Source organism: Abrus precatorius, unplaced genomic scaffold, assembly GCF_003935025.1.
Source record: "Abrus precatorius isolate BTA unplaced genomic scaffold, Abrus_2018 Scaffold5, whole genome shotgun sequence".
NCBI lineage: Eukaryota > Viridiplantae > Streptophyta > Magnoliopsida > Fabales > Fabaceae > Abrus > Abrus precatorius.
The window spans coordinates 7,805,734-7,822,061 of record NW_020874395.1 but is presented as its reverse complement, the minus strand read 5'-3'; the positions used below and the strand labels follow the sequence as shown (position 1 = coordinate 7,822,061).

Here is a 16,328-nt window from a genome sequence, read left to right as displayed (position 1 = left end):
ATTTTGTATATTTCTCATTAGAGGGAAGGAGAAGGACTAGGTGTGGGGGGAAGAAGGGGTTGGAGTTAGGAGAACGGGTGGTATAAAGGTAGGGGTAGGGGAGAGGGGGTAAAGGAGTTGAATATGGGAAGAAGAATGAGGTAAGTATGGAGGTGGGAAGATGAAGAGGTGAATTGGGTATGGGGTGAGAGAAGAGAAAGTTGAGAAAAGAAAAGAGGAGTTAGATATAGGGAAAGGACGAGAAGTGTTGGATATGGAGGATAGAAAGTGAGTGTTAGGCATGAGAAAAGAGAGAGCATGGATAAGGAGATGTAAAATTTAATTAAATAAAGATTTGCTCAAACAAATTTAAAATTTTTTAAAGCAAATGTTGCATAATTTTATTTTTTTATTTTTTTTATTTTTACTCAAGTAAAAATAAAATTAAATGTCCAAATTTTACTACAATTAGAGAAGATCCATATCCTTGAGAAAACTAGATTTGAATTTGATGATTTAAGAAAAGATAACAAGGTCAAGAATCAATATGTAAAACAATTTCGTTTCATCAAATTAGCCATATCATATAACACTGTTGTAAGAAAAAGTGTTAATTAGACTACTTTTTATAAAATTAAAAATTAACAAACTTATTTAAATTTTTTAAAGATATTTAAAGTCTTATTCCACATTAAATCACATTAATCATAATTATACAAAAAAAATCTAAATACTCTAAAAAAATTTTTAATATATTTTATCCAAACATAATAATAATGATAATAATAATAATAATAATAATATTATTATTATTATTATTATTATTATTATGTTAAATTAAAATAATATTTTTATTTACTTAATTATTTTAAAAGTTTTGTTAATCTTAACTTTTAAAATTGAAGATAAACAATTAATAATAATAAAATTTATTAAAAAAATATTTATTATATTTTTATAATTTTAATACAATAATTATGTATTTTTTTATAAAATTTTTTATTTGTTATGTTTAAAATCAGTTTTAAAAATTATTGAGGTTAACAAAAAAAATTATTTTAATTAATGTACAAATTTTTAAATTAACGTTAAATATAATAAAATTTTATTTTTGATTTTTTAACAAATATTCCAAACACATTAATTAAAATTTGTCATAAATGAATTGATGTTTTTGGGAAACCGTGACAACATGACGCCATTGAAGAAACCGAAACACCCACAACGCTCAGCGCACCTCGTTTCTTTCTTTTTTGTCTAAACTTTTCCCCCTTTCCAGTTCCAATAGCAAAGAGAAGAACATCAAAACCCAATCTTCCTTCACTTCAACTCAAAACAACGCAGCACCCTCTCTTTATTTACATTACCTTTCTCTTCCATTTCTTTTTTTTCATCCAATTCAAACTTTCATTATTTTCATCCTATTATATAGTTATTATTTATTTTCTTCCCTTCACTAACTTCTCATAGTCCAAAAGCTTTATCAAATTATAGCTTTCTCTAGATCCACAATTAGGTGTCACCTCATACCCTCACAAAATATTTGTGGAGGTAATTACTAGTTTTTAACCTTCCTGATCACTTGGGTATATATTCATTCAACCGATCTTTAATAAGTTTAAATTTTTTTCAGATTCCCATCTGATTTTTCCCGGTTTCTAGAAAAAAGAAAAGAAACTTGATTCTTGTTCCTTTTTGCTTTTCAGCACACTGTAAACAACAGAACTGATAAATAAGGTTAGGTCCAAAATTCGTAGATTTATATGTTAGTGGGTTAGAACGTTTTTGGCGCATTTATACTGTTTAATAGAGGTTGATAAAAGAAACAAATTTTTGAAAAAAGTGTACTGTTTTTTCCCCTGTGAACATGTTAAACTAAATCAGATTAAGATCTCAAAATAAAATCCTTATCTTTTTTTTAAAATTTTCGCCAACTCATTCTAATACATCCCTGGTTAAAAAGTGTTCTGAATTTTCGTTCATTCCTCGAGCCCCAGTTTTCACATGCTCTTGCCAACTTTTCACACCTCTTTCTATATGCTTAAATGGATTTAATGAACAAATAAAAACTACCCTTTTGTTGATTACTCCTTTCTCTCTATTTTTTGGTGATTACTTCTCTTTGGAGGATGGGAAAAGGGTGGTTTTTGAGATGGGTATTGGTGGTTGGGGTAATGGGTTGGTGTGTGGAGGGGCTTGGGGTGAATTGGGGAACCCAAGCTACACACGAGTTGAGGGCAGACACAGTGGTTCAGATGTTGAAGGATAATGGGATTGAAAAGGTTAAGCTGTTTGATTCAGATGAGTCTTGCATGAGTGCTCTTGCTGGCTCTGGGATTGAAGTCATGATTGCCATTCCTAATAACCAGCTTGCTCAAATGAATGAATATGATCGTGCCATGCAGTGGGTGAGGAAGAATGTTACTAGTTACAATTTCCAGGGTGGAGTTAACATCAAGTGAGTTATTTTCACTGTTTTATTTTATTTTTCTTTTTAATTGTGATGGATTGACATCGCATCGTTAATTGTTGTGATTCTAATGTTATTGTATACATCGTTCTTGGTTAATATTGTTTTCAGTTCCATTATTTTGAATTAAATATTGACACCGACACCGTCTTTAATTTAATACTATTATATACAATTGTATCTATTCTTTATTTTTTTCTTCAGTCTCAAAACACGTCTAACATTAAAGGCGACACAGTAGTAATAAAGATATTATTTTGGTATTGTTTATCTTATAGTTTTCCTTACAAAATTCAAGTTACAAAATGAAAGAAAAATATTTGATGTATGGTTAAAATGAGACAATTTTTAATGTTTTGTTTTTCTATATTTTGTTCAAGTCCTGCATCATTAAAGAACTTATAAAGATTAAAATAATTTTTACTTTATAAATTACCTTTTAAATTTAAATTATACATAAGTTCAAATTGAAGTTGAGATGTATCTTTGAGATCCATGCATATAAAAAAAATATATAAATTATGATAATAGTCAATTTTCAATAGTTCAGTTAATAAAAGTGATGATCTAAATATAATTGACATAAGAAGAAAGTCTGGGCCCTGCACATATGTTTGAGTGTGAATGGTACACGAAGGAGACTTGGAAAAGTGAACTCAAAAGTGTGCTTGCACCTTTTTCTCAATATAGATTCTCTCCCTGTAACTTATTTAGATTTCGTTATTTTTAATAACCTTTTTAAACACTTACACAATATTTTTATAGTTTATTATATTTTTTTTTCTGTTTCCATATTACATCAAAAGTTAAAACGATAAAGTTAATTTTTAAATTGTAACTAAGTGTGAGTATTTTCTTGTTTAACTAAAATATTGTTGAGAATTAGAATTATGCATTTAATATAAATAAAAATTTGACATTATTCGTCTCAATCACCAATTTTTCTAAAAAGTGCCAATCGAGTCATGGTTCTTAATACATTTGTCTTGGAGTAAATTTTAATGTGGCAGGGGAGAATGGATTTCCTTTTAAGGTGTACGTAAAATCTTCTCCAGAAGGGCAGATATAGGATTTGGAGAGAACAGTGTTTGGTCTTGGGATTATTTGCCATTTTATTGGTGCTTGTAGAAAATTTATTAATTCTGTATTTTTTGAAGTCTTACATGTTTATGCAGTCCATCTTTTATTCATTTACAGGTATGTTGCAGTTGGGAACGAGCCATTTTTAAAATCCTACAATAATTCATTCATAAATGTGACTTTCCCTGCATTACAGAACATTCAAAATGCCCTTAATGAGGCTGGTGTAGGAGACTCCATAAAGGCTACTGTGCCCTTAAATGCTGATGTGTATGAGTCTCCAGAGAACAATCCTGTTCCATCTGCAGGAATATTTAGGCCTGATATAAGTGATCTAATGACCCAGATAGTGCAGTTCTTGAATAAGAATAGTGCACCATTCACAGTGAACATTTACCCCTTCCTAAGTCTCTATGAGAATGACAATTTCCCCTTTGACTTTGCCTTCTTTGATGGGGTGGCCAATCCCATAAATGATAATGGGGTTTCATACACCAATGTTTTTGATGCAAATTTTGACACCTTGGTTTCTGCTCTTAAATCAGTGGGATATGGGAACATGCCCATTTTGGTAGGAGAAGTAGGGTGGCCCACAGATGGGGACAAGTATGCCAATTTGGGCAATGCTTTTAGGTTCTATAAAGGGCTTCTACCAAGGCTTGCAGCAAATAAAGGCACCCCACTAAGGCCTGGATTTATTGAAGTTTATCTATTTGGACTTATTGATGAGGATGCAAAGAGCATTGCCCCAGGTAATTTTGAGCGTCATTGGGGAATTTTTAGGTATGATGGAAAGCCCAAGTTTCCAATGGACCTTTCTGGTAAAGGTAAGAACAAGTTACTAGGTGGAGCACAAAATGTGCATTACCTTGATTCAAAGTGGTGCATGTTTAATCCAGATGCCAATGATCTAAGCAAACTTGCAGATAATATAAACTATGCTTGCACCTATGCTGATTGCACTGCACTTGGATATGGGTCTTCCTGCAACAACCTCGATGCTAATGGGAATGCCTCATATGCATTTAATATGTATTACCAAGTGCAGAACCAGAATGACATGGCATGCAATTTTGAAGGTTTAGCAAAACTTACAACAAGCAATATTTCAACGCCAACTTGCAATTTTATTATTCAGATAAATCCTTCCTCATCCTCCTCTTTGAGACCCTCGCTAGTAGCTTTCTTATTTGTCACTTTACTTACGATTCTATTTTGTTAAGGTCTTGTACGTACTATATAGGTACTATTAGCTTTGCTAAAGATACTTGTTAAGAAATAAAAAAACAAATATTAGAATTCACATTAAAATTATATTAGAAATTATGGTGCATATTTATAATATTTTTTTATTTTTAATTCTTTAACAGAGTGGTTTTCATTATTCTTATTTATTTATATATTTTCATCAGTTGTGGTACTTGGAGATAGCGTGGGTGATGATAATATTTGTTGACAGAGTCGTTTAATGAAGAATTTTATTTTGTAAAGCACTGTGGTTCAGATGGTAAACGCATGGCTTGTAAGGGCCAGAATAACCCCTTTAATGCATTGGACTTCTGATGCCGCGATCTAATTTTGGAGTCCTCACATGTATTGGGATTACCAAAGTATTATACTAAAAGATGGTTCATGTGGAAGTGAATCAATTTTTTGACTAGAAGAAAATACTTAATTGACCCATTTTGATATTTATGTCAATTGACGGAAAGGGAAGAATGAGAATAATTTTAAATTTAAATTTTGTTAACTTTAGTTAAAAAAAATAAGTAATTAATAATAATAAAATTTTATTAGAAAAAGAAGTATTTATTATATTTTTATAATTTCAATATAATGATTATATACTTTTTATAAAAAAATTTATTTATGGATACTTAAACTCAACTTTAAAGATTGAGGTTAACAAAATTCTTAAAATTTTTATGATATTTTTGTATTAATTCTTTTAATTAAATAGATAAAAAAATTTAAATATTTTTTATGTTTTCAATATATTAAATCTATTTACTTTTTTATTCAATATTTTTTATGAAATAGTGCAAAGATAGAGAAGATTTTTTATAAGAATATAACATAAAACCAATGATAATAGGTTTATTATTTGGATTGTTTAAAATAATAAACAAATGGAACCAAAATAGATTAAACACATTCATATTTTTATTTAATACCTCCTTAATCAATTATTAGTAGATTAATAAAAATAATAAATTAATTTGAACTGTGTTTAAAATCATGGTCTCTAAAGTAGAGCAACGGTATCTACAAAATAAATTTCTTAAATGACTCGTTTATAAAATCAAACTTGTTTATGGATCTATACTTAAATTGAAGAAATTCATTGAATTAACACTTTTATCTACTGAAATTTTATAGGTTTAATTTTAAATTTGTTTGTATGCATATTTTTAACTTCACCTGGGTAAGAAGAACATCTGTTACACATAAGAGAAATTAGGTCATTAAAATAAAAAGGACATTAAAAGTTAATTGTAATAATAAAATATTTATTAGACAAAAAAAAAGGAGTAATATTGAAAGTAAAAATATCACGATAGATGTGTAGCTATGTAAAAAGAAATTTCATAAATAAAAATATTGAAGTAATATTTATTAAATAGAAAATTAAATAAAATTAATTAAATTGATTTGAATATGTGCTAATAAGATTAGCAAAAATACTAATGAAGAAAATACATCACATGATAAATATTATTTTCGAGAGTTTAAATTTTAATTAGCATTTAAAATGCTATAGTAATGTTTGATTTTATGAAGTTGATATGCTTTGAATTATGAAGTTGCTTTTGTTTCAAATCAGCAAGCACTTTTCTATGTTCACCACCTTATACAAAGATTTGTTAATATATATATATATATATATATATATATATATATATATATATATATATATATAAAGGTTCATCTATATGTTAAAAGGATTAAGATAATATAGCATGCAAGCACATATAAATTGTTGCATGTTATTAAGTTTTGCTAGTTACTAAAGATTATTTAGTATCAATGTAAAATAAGACTTTTTATAAAAAGAGTATGAAGTATGAATGATGATTATACAAAGGCATAAGCGACTATCAAGACTATTAGGTCCTGATTTATAGTTTAATAGCAAAGTTAATGGAACATGGAAGATAAGGCTTAGAGTTTCAAATTTTGTCACATGCAGAAGCTGCAATTCTATCCTTTTCTCCAATCTCTACCCCTCTAAAGAGTATTGGTGATAGTTTATTGCACAGTTTCATGGGCCAGCAAATGGAAAATATTTATTGATAAAAAAATAAACAAAATATTTCTCAAAAGTCTTTAATATCTTTAAGTGATATTACAATAATAATAATTAAGTCTTATTTTTATTAAATGAACAATAACCATCTTTTTTTAATAATTTCTTTTAAAAAATATTTTAGGTCTTTCTCTTCCTCTTTTTATTGGGATTAAATATCTTGTTATCCGTTCTCTTTAGTGTTACCTTTAGTGAATTATTTGCTCATATCCAAATCACTTTAATCAATTATTTATAATCATTTTTATTATAGGTGCTACTCCAAAAATTTTAGATATTTCAAAAGACTTATTTTTATGAAAAATATTTGAAATTGTTTCTTCTTTAATAAAATCTTATTACAAATACATTAAAAAAAGATTCTTCTCTATATAAGATAGGGATTTATAATCCATATCCTTAATAAATATGTAAAATCTTCTCTTTTATTTGGACAGATAAAGGGAGTTGTAAATATAAAAAGGAAAGTGCTCGTGCATTTATGTTTTAAAATACAATCTAGTTACATCCTCTATTGCCCTCTTCCCTTTTGAAATACATGGTTGTTCTAATATAGTGTGGTAAAGCCCTTACTCTATTCCTTCCTTAGGTCAAGGACAATGACATTGTTCCTTTTTTTTCTTGGTTGACCACTCATCCATTTAAACATTCTCATTTATGTTACTCTCACTTTTTTCTTCACGTCATTATTTTAAAGTCCAACATTCACTACCATATATCATATATGATTGTAGAGCAATATGATAAAATTTTTATTTCTTCTTGATACGTATTTTCTTATCACAAATAACTTTTGATGTCTTTATCCAGTTTAACTACCCAACTTGTATTTTATAACTAGTACATAAACTTGGACACTTGTGATATGATGTCATCTTAATTTTAATTTCTAAAGCATGAACTTCATTTTCCTCTTTTTCACTTAATAAAAAAATCCTTAGATTCTAAAGTATGTCTCCATAACTTAAGTTTAGACTTAACTTATTCCTTTGATATCTTAATCAAGACAATGTCATTCGTAAAGAGTATGGACTTAGGGATAATTTTTTTGTATGTTAGGTACATCTAAGTGATCAATTAGATTTTTATAACATTATTTCTTCTCATTCCTAGCTCATTAATCCTCTTTTGTGCCTAATTGGTTGAATTGGATCATTTTATGATGTTTGAATTTTATTTAGGCTTTTTTTAATTTTTTTCAGTATTTGACAAATTCTGATATTGTTTTGGTTTCTAGACCATATCCTGAGTTGTAGAACTCCTTTCATTGTGATTCTTTATTTAAATTTATCTTTTGTTGTTTTTGAATAATCATGGATGTTTTTGTAAATTGAATCATATAAAGAAAATTTTAATTTTATTATTTTCATTATATATGTATAATGAATTCAATTATTTTCTCTATCTTGTCATAAATTATTATTTAAGTTAAATAAGAAATTAAGGGTATCACAATCAAAACTCACTTCTTTTGCACTATTAAAATTTTATGTACAGATAACACAACAGAATATCAAGATTTTCTCTACTTTAATTTCTCAATAAAAAAGGTAACGTTCTTCAATGTTCGTATCCTCACACCTCTTAACAAAATGGCTGAGTTGAATGCAAGCATCATTATATCCTTGGTTTTGTTTGTGCTCTTCTCCTCTCTGCCTTATGTCCATAAAAATTTTAGGGAGAAGCTACTCCTAATGTTGTCTACAATATGAATCATTTTCCTTCTTTGGTTCTTCACAATTTGTGTCCTTTTGAAAATTTGTTTGGTAAGCCCCTTAAGTATTCACTCCTTAAACTATATGGATGTGCCTGTCTTGTTCTATTGCAACTTCACAAGCATAAAAAATTAGAACCACGTGCTTGTTTATGTTGCTTTCTTGGTTATGGCATTGAATAGAAAGGATATCATTGTTGGGATCCTATTTTAAACAAATTACGTATATCTCGCTATGTTGCCTTATAGGAAAATACCATGTTCTCTCCACTAGCCAAATTTCAGCACTCTTTCACCATTGATTCTTTACTCTTGATTGATTCCTCTATGAAGTTGTTTCCTAACTCTTATATAGGTACTTTTGATGTCGCCCACTTGATTCTACCTTTCCTGCTCCTATTAAATCGGTTCCCAACTATTAATCTTGCACCTGTGCTTACATCTATTCTTTATTGATTCACTCAAGTAAGAGACGCCTTATTATCTTAATAATTACCATTGCTATTTTGCTATTGCAACTTTACATGAGCCTTCTGACCCTTTTTGGCAGCAACTTATACTTGAGACTTAGTTGATCTTCCACCTTATAAGACTCCTTCTTATGGGGGACTCTTGTTCTTTAAAATTGCTTAGTAGCCAAGGGGTATACACAAGAATATAGGATAATGATGTCACATATTTTATATTCACATTCATAGTTTTATTTTGATTTCCAAATACTTTTCATATATTTTATTTTATATTCACATTCACAAGAGAAGAGTGTGTGGTCTGTGGTGCACCCACGCTCACTATTGGTGTCACTACCACCCTCTCTTCTCCAACCCATCTTCCACACTCCTAGTGTATCGTTGAATCATTCATAGTTTTCTAACATATTCAAACACATCCACATTTGCATTCAACATGTCATTCCACACACGTGCAACCATTTCATATTGTTCATCATCAACAAATGACATGCAATCACAAACAATTACCCACAACGGGTTCAACCACTTCCTCACACATCATATTCACATCAATCACGTTGTATTTAAACACACAATATTTTCCATCACAATCCATACCAATCAATTCATTCCATCATACACACCATTCAACATTCATCACATTATATTCTATACAATGTTTCCATCAAAATCTCATCACAATCAAATCATTTTCATTAAAACATACATCGTTCTACATTTCAATCATTCACATTCATAACCGTAACCATACAAAGGAGTTCTAGGCATAAAGAGATAGGGTAGAGTCCCCTTTACCTTAAATTAAAGACCCAATACAATCTAACGGTAGAAAATGTCTCCCACGCAGTATCTCGACCTAAATACATGGAGGAAATCCATGAGAAACTAGAAAGAACCGAGAAAGGATGAAAAAACATAAACCTTAACCCTTACACTTACCTCCAAATGCTCCAAACGTGATTCCAACATTCAATCTCATTTCCAAACAACTTTGAAGGCAATTTAAATGGTGAAATAGGATTTTGATTCAAGAGAATCAAAGAGAGTTTGAAGAGAGGAATGGGAGATGAATGTTTCAAACCCTAAACCCTTCAAATACCCTTCTAGTTGCGACACTCTCACTACAGTGAGTCATCTCTCGCTTTAAAGAGATTCCCTCACTGCAACAACACTCCCTATCTACAGCAAAAATCTCAGAAGAAACTGCACTCTAGTTTTTGCAAAATCTCACTACAGCGAGACCCTCTCACTACAACCAGACTGCACCCAAAAATGCACCAATCTCTGTTGCCTTCTCTCTATAGCGAGAACGCAACAAAATCACCTAACTCGCTTAGGGCCTTCTCGCTACAATGAGAACACCCCTACATTACACACTTAGCCTATATATATACATTCAATTAATCTAACCAAAAGTCTATATTCATCATTCAATCATATTATACAAATGTACACATCTCTATACGTACTTACACATATATCCACACCACAATTCAATAGTCATCACATTGTTAATTGCACACTCAAACATCAATTCACATATTTATCTTAATAATCAAATATAAACTCGAGGCGTTACAAGAGGTTTTTTCTATTTTCTATGATGATTTAAACTTTACATAGATGTGTTGAATTTTATATACGAGATTACATTTAGACCCTTATTATTAAATACTTGTATTTGGGCTTTTAGATTCAATGGAGACCCGAAATTTGCCCTTTCATTTACCCTAATTACAACCTATAATAGACTAATGAGACTTTCAATTAGGCATGCAATTATATATTTTGAATTTTCATATTTATCTCTTTATCAGAATCCTTATTTTTCCTTTTCTCAATTTCTCTCATCTTTTTCACATTCATGCTTGAGTTAGTGCTTTGATGGAAGGCTAAATCTCTCCTTCAATCCACAAAATTCAGATGATGTAAATCTTATTTGAGTTTTAGACCAATTGCTTCGAGTTTGTTCTCCTCTTTTCTAATCTCATATGTGCAATTCATGATTATGATTAACTTTTCTGTGGGTTAGAATTTAAATTAGGATTTGATTGATATTTTAATTTAAAAATTAAATTTAGGTTAGGTTAAATGATAATTTGATTTAATTCGTAATCTGGTTCAATTAGGTTATTTGATTGAATTATAATCGAATTGGGTAATTGTTAAAATTTAGATTAAAACATTGAGATATTGTGATCATCAAAATTACATGCATTTATGAATCTGTGGAGTGATAATTCATAATCTATTTTTCATGAAGTTAATTATGTATTCATTTTAATTTAATTAATTCAAGTCATAAACCCCCAAATAGTTACTCACATTACTAAATAACCTAAAATTGAATTTAATTGAATGTGTCTCTATGAATTGATCTAAGTTGAGCTATATACTGCAAAATTCTTAGAGAAACTTAGTTGTTTTGGTAGCGATTCTGCAATCGTCTATCAAATTCGCATTGTTTTCAAGGATACATTGTTAGTTTTTGATTCGTTTTAAGAGTTGTTAATTGTGTTTTAATTGTTTGTTAATTCTACATAATTCTTCTTGTCATTTGTTCTGCATTTTGTGTGTGATTTTGCATTTTTTGTTATTTTATGATTCTATAGTTTAGCCGTGTTAAAAACAAGTGGGAAGAGAAGCTTTATTTGTTCTTTAAGAAAATTTTTCGTTCATCATCTAAAATAAATAAATAATAATAATAATTTGGATTAATAGGTTTGCTGCAGAATTGTGTGTTGTGCAGGATTATTGAAGAGATTTAAGGAGAAGCAGAAAGAGAAGTTCAGAGTTGCGGATTTGAAGTTTATTATTTCTAGATAGAGCAAGGAGGTTGGCACCACTTTGGAAGCAATTTAGAGCCCCTTAAGTGAAGAATTTCACAAATTATTCATTCTCAAAATCCTCCCTACTACTACATAAAGGTATTTTGGTAAAATTTTTGTAACTAACTTTAATTACTCTTAAATTTTGTCAGTAGACCTATAATTACACACTTATTGTCTACAACAAGTTCGTGTGGTCCTGCTTAAAATCTCAAATTTTATTATTTAGACCATTTGTTTTTAAATTTTGATATTTTAAAAATCACCAAAAATTCTCAAAAATAAGAAATAGTCATATTAGATAAACTGTGGTGGTTTGAATTTTTCTAAAATTCATTTTATGTGTTTTTACAATTTTGATATTTTTAAAAATCACCAAAAAAATCTCAAAAATAGGAAATAGTCATATTAGATGAACTATGGTAGTTTAAATTTTTCTAAAATTCATTTTATGTGTTTTTATAATTTCTATCATATATAATGTGTTTGGGTTGACTTTAATTATTTTGCGCTTTGGTGTATGACCAAAACTAATTTTTGCCAATTGAATGAATATGATCCTGAAATAAAAATAACCTGGAATAGATTAAAAAGATTGAAAGGTGCATAGTGATAGTGTTGATAGTGTGCATTTTGAGTCTAGTGATTCTTATAGTGTAATTGTGCATTCTAATACCATGGCTAATAAGCAACATGAAAGAACTCTTAGGAAATTAGCTACACTAGATGTTACATATCAACCATTAGGCATTATATACCTTGATGTAGATGTTCCCTTTGAGTTAAAGTCTAGTCTAATTCATTTGTTGTCCAAGTTTAATCGTAGTGTAGGTGAGGATCCTTATAAGCATATGAAAGAGCTCTACATAGTCTGCTCAACAATAAGGTCACAAGGAGTACTTGAAGATCACATCAAGTTGAAGGCGTTTTCATTCTTCTTGGATGGCATAGCGAAGGACTGACTTTACTACTTGTAGCTAGTATTAGTCACCTATTGATAAACCTCAAGAGGATTTTTTTTGAAATTTTTTTCTTAAATCTAGAGTAGCAACAATCAGAAGAAAGATCAATGACATAAGACAGTTTGATCAAAAGAGTATATGAATACTGGGAAAGATTCAAGAAGTTATATACAACCTGCCCACACCACTAGATCAGTGATCAGTTGCTCATCTAGTATTTCTATGAAGGCCTTGCCCCAACAGAGAAAATATGCTTAATGCGGCCAGTGGTGGAGCTCTAATGGATAAAACACCAACTGCAGCCAATGCATTGATTGATAACATGGTAGAGAACTCTCAGCAGTTTAACACAAGAGCCATGGCATCACTCAAAGAAGTGTACAATGTGCATTAGTCTAACCAAATGGCAGCTGAGAGTAGACTAGATAGCAGAATTAAGGGGCTTACTACATTTACAAGACATATAGTTGTTGCATAACAAGTTACTCCACAGAGAGGAATGGCAAGAGACTGCCAAATTTGTTCATCCATAAAGCACACTTCGATTATTGTCCCTTGCTTTAAGATGGTAACCAAAAAGCTTCTGTCCAAAGAGTTTTCAGTGTGAGATAAGACTAGTATAGAGATTTGAATTTTTAACAGCCTTAGAGACAACAATAGCCATACAAATTCTAGTATCAATCTCATAATCCTACATTCAATGATCATTTGAATAAGATATGGTGCCTCTCAACAGTAGCAATAGAATTCTAAGCCTTCATTGGAGGATTTAGTCAAACAAATGGTCAAGAGTAATCTACAATTTCAACATAATGTGAATGCTTCCATCCAAGATCTGCAAATACAAATTAGCCAATTAGTTACCACTGTGAGTCAGTTCAAGTCTCAAGGGTCTAGAAAATATCTTCTCAACTAGAGATTAACTCCAAGAAGGTTAGTGCCATTATATTAAGGAGTGGGAAGAAGTTGCCAAACAGTCAAAAAAATAAAGAGGTGCCAAGTGATGTAGAGGATGAGAAGCAGCAAAACACAGAGAAACTAGATTTTCCTAGCAGTTCAGAATTGTACAAAAACTAGCTCTCCCCATTCTAAATAGAGTGACTAAGCTAAAGCCATCATCAGACCTTGACAATGAGTTGTTTGAGACCTTTAAAAGAATAAAAGTGAACATTATGCTTCTGGATGCTATAAAAGAGATTCTAAAATATGCAAAGTTTCTCAAGGAGTTGTGCACTAATAAGAAGAGGCTAAAAAGGATGAGAGAATTAGCATAAGGAGAAATGTATCAACCCTCATATAGCCCAATCTGCCACACATGTGTAAAGATTCTAACACTTTTATTGTCGCCTGTGGTTTGTAAAAATCGATCATTAGGCAAGTGTACCCGTTGTCGGAATAATATTATTAAAATTAAAGTACCAAGTGTCGTATCCACAGGGACTGTTATTAAGAAATTTTTCCTTAATTGCGTAATTGTTAATAAATATGAAAAATAAACTTTGTTGATGAAATAAAAGTAAAAGAATAATAATTTAAAAGAAACAAATATTCTTGTGAAAATAAATTATACAAAATTATAACTAAAGGTATTCAAAGGAAAAAGGCAAGTATCTAGACTGTAAATCTCCTTAAGTATCCAAATAACTGAAATTCTTCTTCAACTACTTAATTCCAAACCCTTATCGCTGCAGAAAATTCTAAATTAAATCAATACATTTCTCAAGGATAATGATTCCTAACCCTCAGTTGATCAACCGGAATCTCTTCCTTAATTAATACCCCTAGGTTGCATTAAGTTCATTATGAATTTCATAATTAGGGTTAATCCTAATACAGAAAACTCACATCTTTCTATCTGTAGAAATACATTCAAGTCTTTTTAATTGAGCAATGTTAAATTCATGTAAGAATTTTACTTAAATTCAAACAAGAAAAAAGGATAGAAGAAAATTGATACTACTCAATTAAACCCAAGGGAAAAGAACATGAAATAGCATTAGAAGAATTCCAGAAAATTTAGTCAATTAGGATTCATTACGTCTAGATACTCAAAGGAAAGTTATAACCTAAACATCTTCAAACTAAAATTACAAAAGAGATGAAATAAAATGCTTGATCCCATCCTTCAGCCGTCTCTGAGTCTTTCTTCCCTTCAAAACTGCCTCCTCTAGATTCAAGACCAGTTCTCCTTTTATAAGAATTGTTCTAGGGTTAATTTTCTCGCAAAAGTTAAATTTTTGATGCGTGTAAAAGTACACGCCCAAGTACACAGCTATGTACTTTGGCCGTGTACATCTCTGCTTTCTAATAGGTGTCCTTCAAACCTTTCCTAACAAGTACATGCTCATGTACACGACTGTGTATCTGGCCGTGTACATCTCTGGTCTGTGATACTTGGCCTTCACAATCTTCATAGGAAGTACACACTTATATACATGGTCTTGCACCTTGACCGTGTATATCTCTGGCTCAAATGATGCATTCCTTGACAACATCAGTGATGTACATGTTCATATACACGGGCGTGTATCTGCCCGTATATATCTCTGGCTGAATATTTCCTTGTTCTTTGCATTCCAGTGAGATACACGACCATATACACAGGCGTGTATCTTCCCGTGTATATCTTTGGGTTCTTCTTTCTTCAATTCTTGACATCTTTGAGGTTTTCAAATCCTTGATCCTTTTTCCTGAAATATAAATAAAATGAGATTAATTATAATATCTATTAATGAATAGCTTAAAAACTCTCAATTATCATAATGTAGGATTAAGTATTTAGAGCATTTATCAAATTCTCCCGAACTTGAACTTTTGCTTGTCCCCAAGCAAAAGAATAGATCAATTTTACCCTTGACAACAAAGAATCAAATTCCTGAATTTTTATTATTTTTATTTTTATTTTATTTTATTTTTAGAGGGAAAGTAATTCTTAAACATCAAATTGCACTTTCTTTTGCTCTCGACCTCTGTAACTTCAGATAGAACTGAAATAAGGACCTCTCTACCATTAGCTCTTAAAATTTTAATTCAAAACTTTGAATTCTTCCACAAGGTGTTATTTAATTTTCTTTACTTTGAGCCATGATCGGCTAATAGGGTGCATTTTATGCTCCATCCCAATTAGCACAAGGTATTAATGGAAAATTCCACCCTTTGCTTTCCACATCAGTACCTCAAACAATTTCGGGGTTCTAGGATGTGGTATCCGGACATTGCCTACAATCCACATTCAACTAGTTATACTTCTATGGCATGCTTTTTTATTTCTGAGCAAAGCCCCAATTTTTCAGATATTAACGATTCTATTAATTGCTTAAAAAAAATTTGCATAGATTCAAGGGCATAGATTCAAGGTCCTCAAATCAGAAAAATCTACCGATACTTTAATCGAGAAACAATAAAAAACACAATTCCAATATCTAGATTAACTGCATATGAATCTTTATTTTTTTGTTTTTATTTTTATTTTCAAGAATATCATCTTCTATGCAACAGTAAAATTGACTCAGTAT

At 30.2% G+C, this 16,328-nt stretch overlaps 1 protein-coding gene across 1 annotated transcript; it reads left to right on the top strand.

The window, feature by feature from the left end:
* The first annotated feature begins 2,108 nt into the window (after positions 1-2,108).
* Positions 2,109-4,751, top strand: LOC113866588 (glucan endo-1,3-beta-glucosidase 8-like). Its single transcript, XM_027501409.1, has 2 exons — positions 2,109-2,437; positions 3,647-4,751. The coding sequence occupies exons 1-2, from the start codon at positions 2,109-2,111 to the stop codon at positions 4,749-4,751; spliced, it is 1,434 nt and encodes a 477-aa protein (XP_027357210.1).
* Positions 4,752-16,328: the final 11,577 nt, after the last annotated feature.

Coding starts and splice junctions, on each gene's coding strand:
- LOC113866588 (XM_027501409.1), top strand. CDS start 2,109: ATGGGAAAAGGGTGGTTTTTGAGATGGGTATTGGTGGTTGGGGTAATG. Junction 2,438..3,646: donor CAGGGTGGAGTTAACATCAA/GTGAGTTATTTT, acceptor ATTCATTTACAG/GTATGTTGCAGTTGGGAACG.